Source organism: Prionailurus viverrinus, chromosome D2 (assembly GCF_022837055.1).
Source record: "Prionailurus viverrinus isolate Anna chromosome D2, UM_Priviv_1.0, whole genome shotgun sequence".
In the NCBI taxonomy this organism is placed as follows: Eukaryota; Metazoa; Chordata; class Mammalia; order Carnivora; family Felidae; genus Prionailurus; species Prionailurus viverrinus.
Window position 1 is genome coordinate 34,048,031 of NC_062571.1, and position 12,236 is coordinate 34,060,266.

The 12,236-nt window shown below is 35.5% G+C and overlaps 1 protein-coding gene across 5 annotated transcripts in view; it reads left to right on the forward strand.

Moving 5' to 3' along the window:
- Positions 1-12,236, forward strand: part of MCU (mitochondrial calcium uniporter) — a 208,440-nt gene that overhangs the window by 151,347 nt on the left and 44,857 nt on the right. For all 5 annotated transcript variants that reach the window (XM_047825917.1, XM_047825916.1, XM_047825918.1 and 2 more), the window contains one exon: positions 11,963-12,032. In XM_047825917.1, coding sequence (XP_047681873.1) covers positions 11,963-12,032 — 70 coding nt within the window. The remainder of the gene's footprint in view (positions 1-11,962; positions 12,033-12,236) is intronic.

A 12,236-nucleotide genomic window follows, 5' to 3' on the forward strand; every position in this document is an offset into this window, starting at 1 on the left:
TTTGTGTCTCCCTTTCTCTCTGTCTGCCCCTCCCCCACTCACCCTCTGCCTCTCTCTGTCTTTCAAAAATGCATAAACATTAAAAAAAAATTTTTTTTAATAATGTAAGAAAAAATCATGTGAAATTTCTTGTCTAATATCCATAATATTATTGGGAACCCAATATCCACTTTGTTACTCAAAGCCTCCCATATAAAGTGCTGTGTCAAACATTTCTTTCAGAACTCTATTAGAAAGTATTTTGCCCTTCCTGACAAATTTTTGTGCTTCTTCCCTTCTATTAATGAGAATTATCACTGATTCTGTTCTCTTTTTGTCTTGGAAGCCAGGAGGTTGTAATAGTTTTCTATTGTTGCTCTAACGAATTACCACAAACTTTGTGGCTTAAAACAACATCAATTTTTTATCTTACAGTTCAATAGGTTAGAAGTCAAATACAGGTCTCACTGGGCTGAAACCAAGGTGTCAGCAAGGCTGTGGTCTTTTCTGGAGGCTCCAAGAGAGAATCTGCTTTCTTGCCTTTTCCAGCCTCCAGGAGTTAGCCACTTGCCTTGGCCTCCTTCCTTAGCTACATTGGGCAGAATCTTTCTCAGTCTTTCTCACACTGCCATCTGTCTTGTTCTGCATACCCACATCTTCCTTCAATTCTGCGAAGGCCCCTGTGATAACTTGTTTCATCCAAATAATCCAGATAATCTACCTATTTTAGACTCAGTTTATTAGCAATCTTAATTCCATCTGCAACCTTAATTTCTCTTTGCCATGTACGTGCCCACAAATTCCAGGGATTAGGGCATGAACAGCTTGGGGGTGGGCATTATTCTGGCTACCATAGAGGTTTAGAGCCAAATATGGAGCTTAATTTAGCAGTTGTGGAGGTTTTAGTGGCCCACATACTCTTTTCCCCCAATCTTTGTTTTCTAGCATTTTTGTTTTCTTGGTCCTGGTTTTTTAATTTTAATTTCAGAATTTTTAAAATTAGCCACCATTTTATCATATGTGTTTGTGTTGTAGTTGGTTCAGATTCTTTGTAGAACCAACAAAGCATGGGGGTTCCCGGGTGCCTTTGTCGGTTGAGTGTCTGACTCTTGATTTCAGCTCACATCAGGATCCCAGGGTAATGGGGTTGAGCCTCACATCAGACTCTGTGCCGAGTGTGGAGCCTACTTAAGATATTCTCTCTCTCTCTCTCTCTCTCTCTCTCCCCCCCCCCACTCCCACTCTCCCCCTTTTCCCTGTTCCCAGTCTTTTTCTCTCTCTCTAAAAAAAATAACCAAGGATAAATAAAATAATTTGAAAAATTGGACCCTGTGCATGCGTAGAAAATGAAGAGGATGGGAGTGATAGTGTAATGGGGATCTCTCTATATAGATAAGGCTCTGTCAGTTTCTCAGACCATGTAAAGTTTGACAGGACAGAGTGCATAACCAAGTGTAAGTGTAACTTGCACTCCCATGTTGCTTCCTTATTTTGTCTTTTTGTTACAGACTTGCTTAGTTTTCTTCCTCGCTAAGGATAAAATAAAAGGGGCAAAATAAGTGGTTAGAAGTCACCTCACATCTTCCTTATATTAATGAAATAAACAATTTCAAACCAAAAGGAGACCTTCTATGATTTTAATTTTTGCTTCAGCCAGTAATGAAAAAGAATGTAGTTAGCACTCAAATATAAATATCAGCTTTTTTTTCATTCCCCTGCAAGGAGAGGGATACAACAGCTGCTATAAAAATCACTCTCTACCCTCCCACATGCTATGTAATTGTAATAGACTTATACCACGAGAAGACCAAAACATAACATAAAAAGTGAAGGAGCGAGGTAGTCGGTTTGTTTCAGAATTCCTTTTCTATTTACTGTAAATTACTTGCCCAAATTAAAAACAAAATAAACACACTGCCTGCATTTCTAACATAAGTGTCCTGCTTAATTGTAAATCTCAATCCAGAATATGAGTAATAGATGCATGTACTAACTGACTGATAATGTTCCTTCAGTCTCTCCAGACTTTATCCAACAGGAATACCATAAGAACAACAAATCTACCTTCAATTACTTAGAGATTTAAAAACATTCGTAAGTGTTATTTGTCTTTAACACTGCCCTCATTCGTAAGTGTTATTTGTCTTTAACACTGCCCTCATACAAATAACATAGATTTTGAAAACCTTTCCTCCCTTTATCTTTTTGGAAACAGATTTATTTTAATTTGCTTAATTTTTAAAAATATCCTTAACAAAGCCTTTCTAGGGTATAATTTCAGATCGTGAACACATAACTTAAAATTAATTCAACGAATAATAGTCATTAAAGATGCAATGCAAAGAGTAAGATCAAATAAGATAGTTGAGATGACTCTCATATATAATTCAAAACTGAAAATACTCAACCCGGGAATGGTCCACATCCCACATTCTCTGACTCCAGCTGATCTCTCCATCTGTTTAGGGATCACATGGGAACCAATCTCTCAGCAACCAATCCTGGTCAAAACTGCTTAACCAACTGAGCCACCCAGGCACCTCTTCTCTCTATTTTAAAGTAAAATATAGATTTATTTATTTTTCTGTAACCTTTAAAATGCAAGAGGAAAGCTAGGTTAGAAATAAAATACAGTTATCCTAAAAAGATTAGCCTCCATACACCTTCCCCACATACCAACTTTTATTTATTCCTGTTAGGAAAAGACACAGAATAACAGTTTGGACTTCAATACCATGTTTTAGAGGGCATGAAGTTAAGAGAATGATTGAAAGTGTAAAAGATTGAATTCTTTGATTCAATATCCTCTTCTATGAATAGCATGTGTTTCCAGAAATCTAAAAATTATGTTTTGAGACTATAATAAAAAATCAGCTATCTCAGTCATCAAAGAATAAAAAAAAAAAAAACACAAGGAATAAAACTTTTGTTTTAAAATCTTATTAACCTCGGAGAGCCTGGGTGGCTCAGTCAGTTAAACATCTGACTCTTGATTTCAGCTCAGGTCATGATCTCATGGTTTGTGAGATCAAGTCCCGCCTCGGGCTGTGCATGGAGCCTGCTTGAGATTCTCTGTCTTCCTCTCTATCTCTGCCGTTTCCCTGCTCATGTTTTTTTCCTCTCTCTAAAAAAAAAAAAAAATTTAAAAAATTTTAAAAAACAGGGCATTTTGAAGTTAGTATATATTTATGTTATTTTTTTCTCTCAACTTTTACTACGAAAAATTTCAAACCTACAAAAAAATTACAGGAAGAGTGTGATGTATAGTGCTATACCCTTTGTCTAGATTCATCAGTTATTAATATTGTGCCACATTTGCTTTGTTTCACCTTTCTCTCTTCATGTGCAGCTTGTGTATGCACACACACACAGACACACAAATTTTATTATTTCCTGATCCGTTTGACAGTATCAGTCATCATAATCCTTTACTGCTAAATGTTTCAGCCGTGTTTTTCCCAAGAACAATAATACCCTCTTGCTCTTATACAAAACACAGAATCTGATTTTACTTTTTCCTAAATCCTGTCTATTACCTGTGTTTTATCAGCATTTAAGAACAAAGGAAACAGTGAGGGAAATTATTAATAGCAGCCACCCACTTCACTTCCTAAGTTATTCACCACTATGTATCTTCCAGAAACCAAGTGTGAAAATGAAAGATAGAAGTTGATTTTCAAACCTAAATAAATACAAAGGAATCGATGGATAAGGCGCCTATAGCATTAAAAGTAGGCCCGATTTCTTGAGATACCACATATAGTTGAGCCATTCCCCTAAATATCTACTGGTATTTATTTTCATAAATTCATAGAGTTGGAAAGGCTTTATAATGTATGTTCTATAACCCATTCATTTTACAGATGAGAAGAACTGAGGTTCAGGGTCACAGAACTAGAGATGAGACTAGAATCTTGCTTTTCAAACTCTCAGTGTCATATTTTTTCTATTATGTTGTCTCCCAACAAGCTTTAGATGCTTATGTTAGGGTCCTGATGAACGAGAAAGGTAAAATGTCTGAGGGTACTACATCTTTCTCTCTAGTATAACTCGAGTTCCCTTAGAGTTCATCTGAGTGAACTATAGTGGTGCTGCTCTAACTTGCATGTGCATACGAATTTCCTGGTAGTCTTGTTAAAATGCAAATTATGATTAGATAAGGCTGAGGTGGGCCTGAGATTTGCATTTGACATGTTTATCTGATTCTGATGCTGCAGATCCATGGACTATATTTTTGAGTAGTAGTTATCTAGAACCAGCACAGAAATCTCACAGCCCCTACTCTCTAGAAAAGTAGGAAAAAACTACAAAATATCTCAGTTATATAAAGTAATACAGAATACTATAACTAACCCCTGTTTACTCATCATCAACCTAAAACAAAATATTTCTAAAATTTCTTATTTTCCTAACTTTTTATGTTGAAAAATTTCAAATCTACAGAAAATTTGAAAGAGTAATACAATGGGCATCCCTTTATCTAGATTCGCTAATTGTAAATATTTTCCAGTGTATACTTTTGTTTTCCCACTGAGCCTTTTGAGACCAATACAGTAATTTGGAGATGCAACGACCCCTTTTCCCAATATTGTTATATCAACAGATACTGAGTTCAAGATTTCCGTGGTACTTTGGAGGGAAATATGAATTTAGGTGATAAAAAATTGAAATTTAAGTCAAAACGAGCAACCAATGAAGTTACAGCTTTACTCTCAATAAAAACATCTTGCAAACCAGCTGTATTTATTCCTTTAACATTTATTGAGAGTTCATGCTCCAATGTGGTTTGTGTTCGGATTTCATTCCCTTATGTCTAAATTTCTATGCTTCTTTGAATTGTACAAATGATTGTTGAAAGGTACAAATGCTAGCCAGGTTTTTTTGGGTTGTAGTTCTTTGAGGAAGGGGTGCATGTACACAACTATAGTAGCTGAAGGTAAAATAGATATTTAATATATATGTGAAAAAATTTGCACTGTGACTATCTCCCAAAACGCTTACAGTAATCATAATTACCTCCTTATTTCCCAGAGTAGTTTAGCAGTAAAATAGAAGTCAGTAATAATTCCCAAGGGAGGGAAACTGGGACATAAAGCAAAGTTGTAAAACTTGTCAAAGATATTAAGGTATAAGGAAGAAAATAAAGACAATGCAAATAAATATTTATTAAGCTTCTGTCTCCTAGGGTATGGGGAGCAGGGTGGGTACCAATATATAAAGAAATGAAAGCAGTCTTCTGGGTGATCATTACTTTGAAGGGGGAGGCAGACATCTAAACAGTTATTGGAATACAATATGACAAATGAAAAAAGGACAAAAATCTGAGAGCAATACAGGAAAGTTACAAAGGAAATGGAGTTGGAGAATGTAATGAATTTAGAAATGATAAAGGAGGGGCGCCTGGGTGGCTCAGTTGGTTGAGTATCTGACTTTGATTTTGGTTCGGGTCATGATGTCAAGGTCCTGGGATCCTGCTTCATGCTGAGTGTGGAGCCTGCTTGAGATTCTCTCTCCCTCTGCCCCTCTCCCTGGGTCGCATGCTCACTTGCTCTCTCTCTCTCTCTCTCTCTCTCTCTCTCTCTCTCTCTCTCTAAAAGTAAGTGAGATAAAAGAAACTGTAAGAATTAAGAATTTTTGCAAAAGTAAAGGAATGGGTACATAACATGATAATATAGAATCTAGGTGAAAAGTGTAAGGGTGTTCACTACAAAATTCTTTCAATTTTGCTGCATGTTTGAAAAGTTTTATAATAAAACGTTGGATAAAATAATAATTTTTTAAAAACCCAGGTAAGGGGCACCTGGGTGGCTCAGTCAGTTAAATGTCCTATAATCTCACAGTTCGTGAGAGCCTGGAGCCTGCTTTGAATTCTGTGTCTCCCTCTGGCTTTGCCCCTCCCCGACTCGCCCTCTGTTTCTCTCTCTCTCTCTCTCTCTCTCTCTCTCTCTCTCTCTCTCTCTCTCTCTCTCTCACAAATACATAAACACTAAAAAAAAAAAAAAAACCGAGGTAAGATGATATAAAGAGGCCAAAGTTTTCTTTTTTGTGTGTGAATGTAGTTTTTTAATAAATAGAAGGGAAGGAACAAGGTAGAAAAGAACTTTCCAGTTCACGGTGAGAAAGGCAGGTTGTCACTTAAGAAAAGGAGAAATTCCTTACTCTGGTATCATTAACATATCCTGTCATGAGACCCAAGAGGATAAACATGCATCCATTAAAGAAAACATAGCATTCATTAGAGTATAAACACATTCCAAATATAGGTGTAAAATTGCCTCGAATACTAGGGATTTAAACTATACACTAAAGTTTTAGTTGTTATTGGACTCTTATTCTTGCACAGTATAAATCATATGTTGTAATTTTGGAGTGATGCCAAAATCTAAAATAGAAACATTATTTATCAATGAAGTTTATACCAAATTCTCATAACTTTGTTAAGTTGTGATATACTAGAAAAATCACTAATCTTTTACATGTCTTACAAACCTAGTTATTAATTTCAAGACCTCATGTAAGAATTGGCCCTAGTGAGCATTTCTTGATACAGTTAAATGGATAAATATTTATATTTATTAGGATAAAATGATCTTTCATCAGTTCATATTACATAGAGTGATATGACATACAACCAGTTACAGTTAAGATTTGAGTGTTCTGGTTATTTTAGTCCGTTGCTAGATCAGCAGTGTTGCAGAAGTTTATGACTGAGGTCTTGCCTTGTATGCTTTTAGGTATGCTATCTTATTTGAGCCTCAAAGCACTATTAGTGTGGAACAAGTATTAATTTTAAATAACTTTATTGGTAATTTAGGAGCTAGATTTAATTTCCTAACTCAAAATCTGATGTTGACCAGATGCAACAAAAAGCCCTTCAAAAAAAGTATAATAAAGTCCTCCCTATTGCCTTGTTTTATAGATATGAAATTCTCTTGGAAATCAAAGGTATATAACTTGCTTCATGACTTACTTTATAAAGTAACAATATATTCTAGTAGGGAAATGTTGCCTATGTTATAATAAAATGTAGTCACTGTTTAATAATGTTTTCAAAGAGAAAATAATTTTCTAATATTCAACTGTAATATAATTTAACTCACAAAACATTAATACCACCTTCATTTAAACTGCATCGGAAGCTTTGCTTCCTTGGTGAGTTATTGAAAGAAGAATAAAATATGGCTTATATTTAGTATAACCTTTAAAAATTTTTTATGGTACTACCTAAAGAGATTCTCTTTTTAAAACTTCAGATTTCTACTTTAAATATCATAAAGTGTTTATATTGTATAATATCTCTTTGTTTAGAAGTAGTTGTGGCTTTCAAAATACATTATACTTATTAAATGCTTTTCAGTAAGAGTAAGTCTTCAGTAAGAGTAAGATTGAAGATTGAGTTTCTGAATATCTTACATTTTGGTAGAACATCAGTCATTCAAATGTTATCACATTTATATTGTCACTTACCCATAAATGAAATCAGCCTTGTGAAGTAGTCAAGTGTGTTGTCATTGCTGTTCATTCAACAAATGAGGATACTGAGACTTAGGGGTGGAAACTCAGGATAGTAAGTTGGAACTGGGCCCAGGGTTTTTGGTGTTTTCCCATACATTAGATCTCGCGGATTTGGAGTCACAGTGCTTATTTCAGTGAATGGTTAGAGTCGAAGTAGTGAAAAAGTATCACAGATGTGATGCTTCAGCAATTATATTATATCAAGGACTTGGAAAAAAAACTGATGCCAAATTGTAGAAGCTATTATAGGTTTTTTTGTGTGTTAAAAAACAAAATTCAACTGAGTAGATTTGAAGATCTAATTGGCTTTATTAAACAATTCATGAATTGGGCAGCATCCCATCTAGCAAGTACAGGGGAGCCCTGAGGAATTGTACCAAATAGAAGGTAGGTGTATAGGTAGGAGGCTGGTGGGGCGGCAAGAAAGTTAATTAGCAAAAGGAAAGGATTGTTCCCTAGAGGGAAGAGTAGAGTGTTTTATCATAACAGATTATCTCTTCTTCCTTTGGGGAATGGAGAGGGTTCTGGTGGTGGCAGACTCAGTGGCACCCATTAGAAAATTCCTCATGACCAGTTAAGACTACATTTCTGGGGGAGGTTGAAACTGCAGTTAGACTATATATAAAGCTCTGGTTTGGAGAGTTGGCCTAAGTGACACCATTCAGGGCCTCTGGTTTTCTTTTTAAGAAAAGACCCAGATTTAGACCTTGGCTTTAGACCAACTGAAATAATTTTACAGTGTTTGTCTCTGATTTTTTATATAAAGGGGATTGCCTTCACTTAAATAAAGGAACTACCTTTCTCTTTCTTATTTTCCTTTCTTTTCTTTCTTTCTTTTTCTTTTTTTTCCCCCTTTCTTCTGTTTTTTTCCCCTTATGGTCTAGTGTCTAACTGGCTATGAATATTTTGGGGATATTGACAGGTTATTTAGACTTGACATTCTTCCCAAGTTGCTGACAGAAATGTGTTGCTGAGTTTGCTCTTCTGAACAATGAAAAGTGAGTGTAGGGGAAGTTGCATAATTTATGATAGTAGTAAAAAACTTTAAGTTTTGACTTGAATTTAATAGTTTGCTCTGAAGGCATGAGATGTCTTTTTAGAATACTAAAGTTTGATATTTTATTAGCTTGAATCTTATGACTTGGGAAAATTAAGTTATGGTGTTTTGTAGTCTGACTCTAACTTGATAATGCTAGCATATTTCTTTTCTAAGGGTTAAGATTTAAGAAGTGGTTGTATTACCAGAGCAGATGTTGTACTTTAACTACAAGCCCCTGTTTTTCCTAGAAGTTCTCAAATTACTCATCAAAGATGTGGACTATCAGGACGCGCCTGGCTGAGTCAGTAGAGCATGCAACTCTTGATTTCAGGGTTGTGAGTTTGAGCCCCACTTTGGGTGTAGAGATTACTCAAAAAAAAAAAAAAAGAAAAGAAAAGAAAAGAAAAGAAAAAAAGATGTGGACTGTTTTGCACCAAAAGTATAAATCTGTCTTTTCTTTTCAAGGAGCTGTATTGACACCAAATCACTTTGTTCCCTTGGCATTGATATTGCCTAGAGATTTACTCTTTCTCTCATGATTTCTGCACATTTGGGTATTTGCTTTCTTAACCTTAATCTCTGTCTCTGCCTTTGAAATTTAAATGCATGAATAAATACATACCACTTGCCTGAATGTGTTTCTTTTTTAAACTTCTTGAGGGTTTTTTTTTAACTTTAAGCATCAGTCAAGAATTTATTAAAAGCTTTCTATCTTCTTGTGATTTATTAAGAATATGTAATTAAAACAGCAAAATATATTCAGTCTAGGGGAGTCATGGAATACAGTTTAGAATAGCAATACCTCTTTGGTCTCTAGCACTTACATTCCTCTCCTTGGTTTTTGTCTTTGGTTTGGTTGGAATGTTGTTATGGTTGACACATTAGAAAGAAAAAGGGCAAGAGCAAAATCATTTTTGTTTCTATTGGCCTTATTAGACTATAAGGTATTAGAAGGTTTAAGAAAGGAAAGGACCTATATGTGTGTTTGTGAACACTTCATAAGTAATATTTCATAATTACCAATATCACTATAGAAGTGACTGGGAAGGACTTTGGGAAAGTGATTTATCTCAGAACTACAGAGGCAGGGTTCTACAGCAAGAGTCAGCAAACATTTTCTTGAAGGGCCACATGATAAATATTTTAGACTTTCTGGGCCATAAAGTCGCTGTTCCAACTACTTAACTCTGCTACAACTCCTCAATTCTGCCACTGCAGTGTGGGAGTAGATGACTGAGCTATAGACTGGAAGTAAATAAATGGGCTTGGTTTTGTTCCAGTACAACTTTATTTACAAAAACAGGTGTTTGGCCTGCCAACCTATATTCTTTAGCAGCCTACAAATAATATTCATAAGCAACCATGTGTTTATGCAGTTCTTTGCCCCACAAAAACATTTTTTTATTGTCGAGGAGAACTTGCAAAATCATAAAGGAACAGAGGACTTCCCATTTTAAAATGGCCCGTCAGATTATACATAAATATTTTCAGGTAATGCAATATGCCAGTTGGAATTTCCTTTAAGATACTCGGGGGGAAAAAACTAGATGGATATAGATGAACCAAATTTGACAAAATGTTGGTAAATATAGAAGTGGGTGATGATACATGGAAGAAATTCATCACACTGTGCTCTTTACTTCTTTGTATGTTCTGAAATGCCCATGTTAGAAAGTTGCTATTTAAGTAAATAATAGCCTGGTAAAGGCAGCAGTTTTTCCCTTCTCTTGAAATAACCTTAAAATAAGAAAGTGAATAAGAAAGCAAGCTCCATCTTTGCAACCAGAGAGATCTCTGCAATCCTAAAGCACAATATATGAAAAAAGGTTTACCAGACCTAATGAAGATAAAATGTGTATGTGAGAAGACCCTGAGAGATGAGATCTATGGTTCCAGATCCCCAACAAAGCCAAGAGAGCTCAGCTCTCCCAGAGAAGTGGTTGGCCTCAGTTTTTTCCAAAGCGGGGTTCAACACTAACCCTTTAACTAATACTTTCCTCAAAGAAACATTTATTTAGGGATTTTATGCCAATCCAAATAATTCTTTAATATGAAGGCGCAAAGACATTTTTTAACATGCCAAGTTTCAGAGAACTTTATTCTCATGAACCCTACTTCTACAGGATGAAATTCAGCCAACCAAGACATGAAAGGGGAAACTATAGTTAAAGTATTGGTAGTGAGCATAGAATCCATTGATCTATAAAATTAAGACATAGCCCCTGTGAATAAGAGGAGACTACTGTATTTACATTTTTAGTAAATGTCAGTCTCATATTTCTGCATGTTTTCCTAAGTGGGAAGGAGGTGGGAACTGAAGTTCACATGAAGGATATAAAGTCTGTTATGCATCATGGTTGTGTTAAGGTATGTCTTGTCATAGAGTCCTAAATGATTTTTCTTTTAGGGCTCATGGAATGGAATATGATATCTGGCTCAGAGGCAGATATTGTGTTTTAGTCGCTTAATGCCTTCCTTTAATACTTTCTGTGGCTGGAAGGGGTACCTGGGTAGCTCAGTTGGGTAAGCATTCGACTCTTGATTTTGGCTCAGGTCATGATCTCACGGTTTAGTTGGTGAGATGGAGCCCCACATGGGGCTCTGTGCTGCCAGTGTGGAGCTTGCTTAGGATTCTCTCTCTCTCTCTCTCTCTCTGCCCCTCCCCCACTTGCACAGCATGTGCACTCACACTCTACCTCTCTGAAAATAAATAAGCATGAAAAAAAATTTTTAAATACTTTCTGTGAATGGGAAAGTATACAAAGGGATAAATATAATCATTTGACAAGTCAGAAACATATTTAATATTCTTTTTGAAACTTAGTTTAATTGCGTGAAACTAAATTCCAGATCTAAATCTTAAATGACACTGCTCTTTGAGAAGGTAGTAAGATTATGAGTGATTTCCTTCTTAAATTAAAAAAAGGAAATTATTAGGGACTCAAGGAGTGAGGCTCCCTGACCAAATTAAAAATGAAAGAAAAAAAAAAAAGGAAAGTGAACAGAAAGATGAGATTTCTACCCAATAACAGCAAATTCATGATACAGCTACTTAAATAACTGGCTTACACGTGGTTATGAAGGCAATGCATGTGTAAACGCTAGCAAGAAAAGGAAGCACAAAAGCTTCACTTTTGACTGGATAGCGCTTAAGCAAATATTAAGTGTTTAAAAAGCAGATGAAAAAACAGTTTGTGTGATGTGTGTGTATGTAAATATGTTTGTATAAAATCTTGAAAACAAGCCACAATGTTCATCACTGTTGTCTTAGGATGGTATGAGTTTGAGAGACTTCTTTAAAGTATATTTTTAAACTTTTCTACAACGGATACGCATTGCTTAAATAACCAGGAAGTTATTTCTGTATGCACATAATTTCACATTCGTTACTGTGTCCTGACAGTGGATGTGTCTTTTTGTGTTTTCTAGGTGCACCCGAGGCTCTCTTCCTGGCAGAATTTGGGAGTTGTTTATTGCAGTACTGTTGTGCCCTCTGATGGTGAGTTTTGGCAAATCCATTTTTTATGTCTATTTTCTTTTTCTTAACTCAGTGTTTCTCATTCTCTAACTAACATACAAATTTACATATCCTACTCTTTCACTTCAGATGCACTTGGAGTCAGAGAGAGAAGCAGGGGGAGACAATGCTAAAGAGAAATAAAATTTGAATGAAGATATAGTGAATTTAGAGGAGAAATCAGAA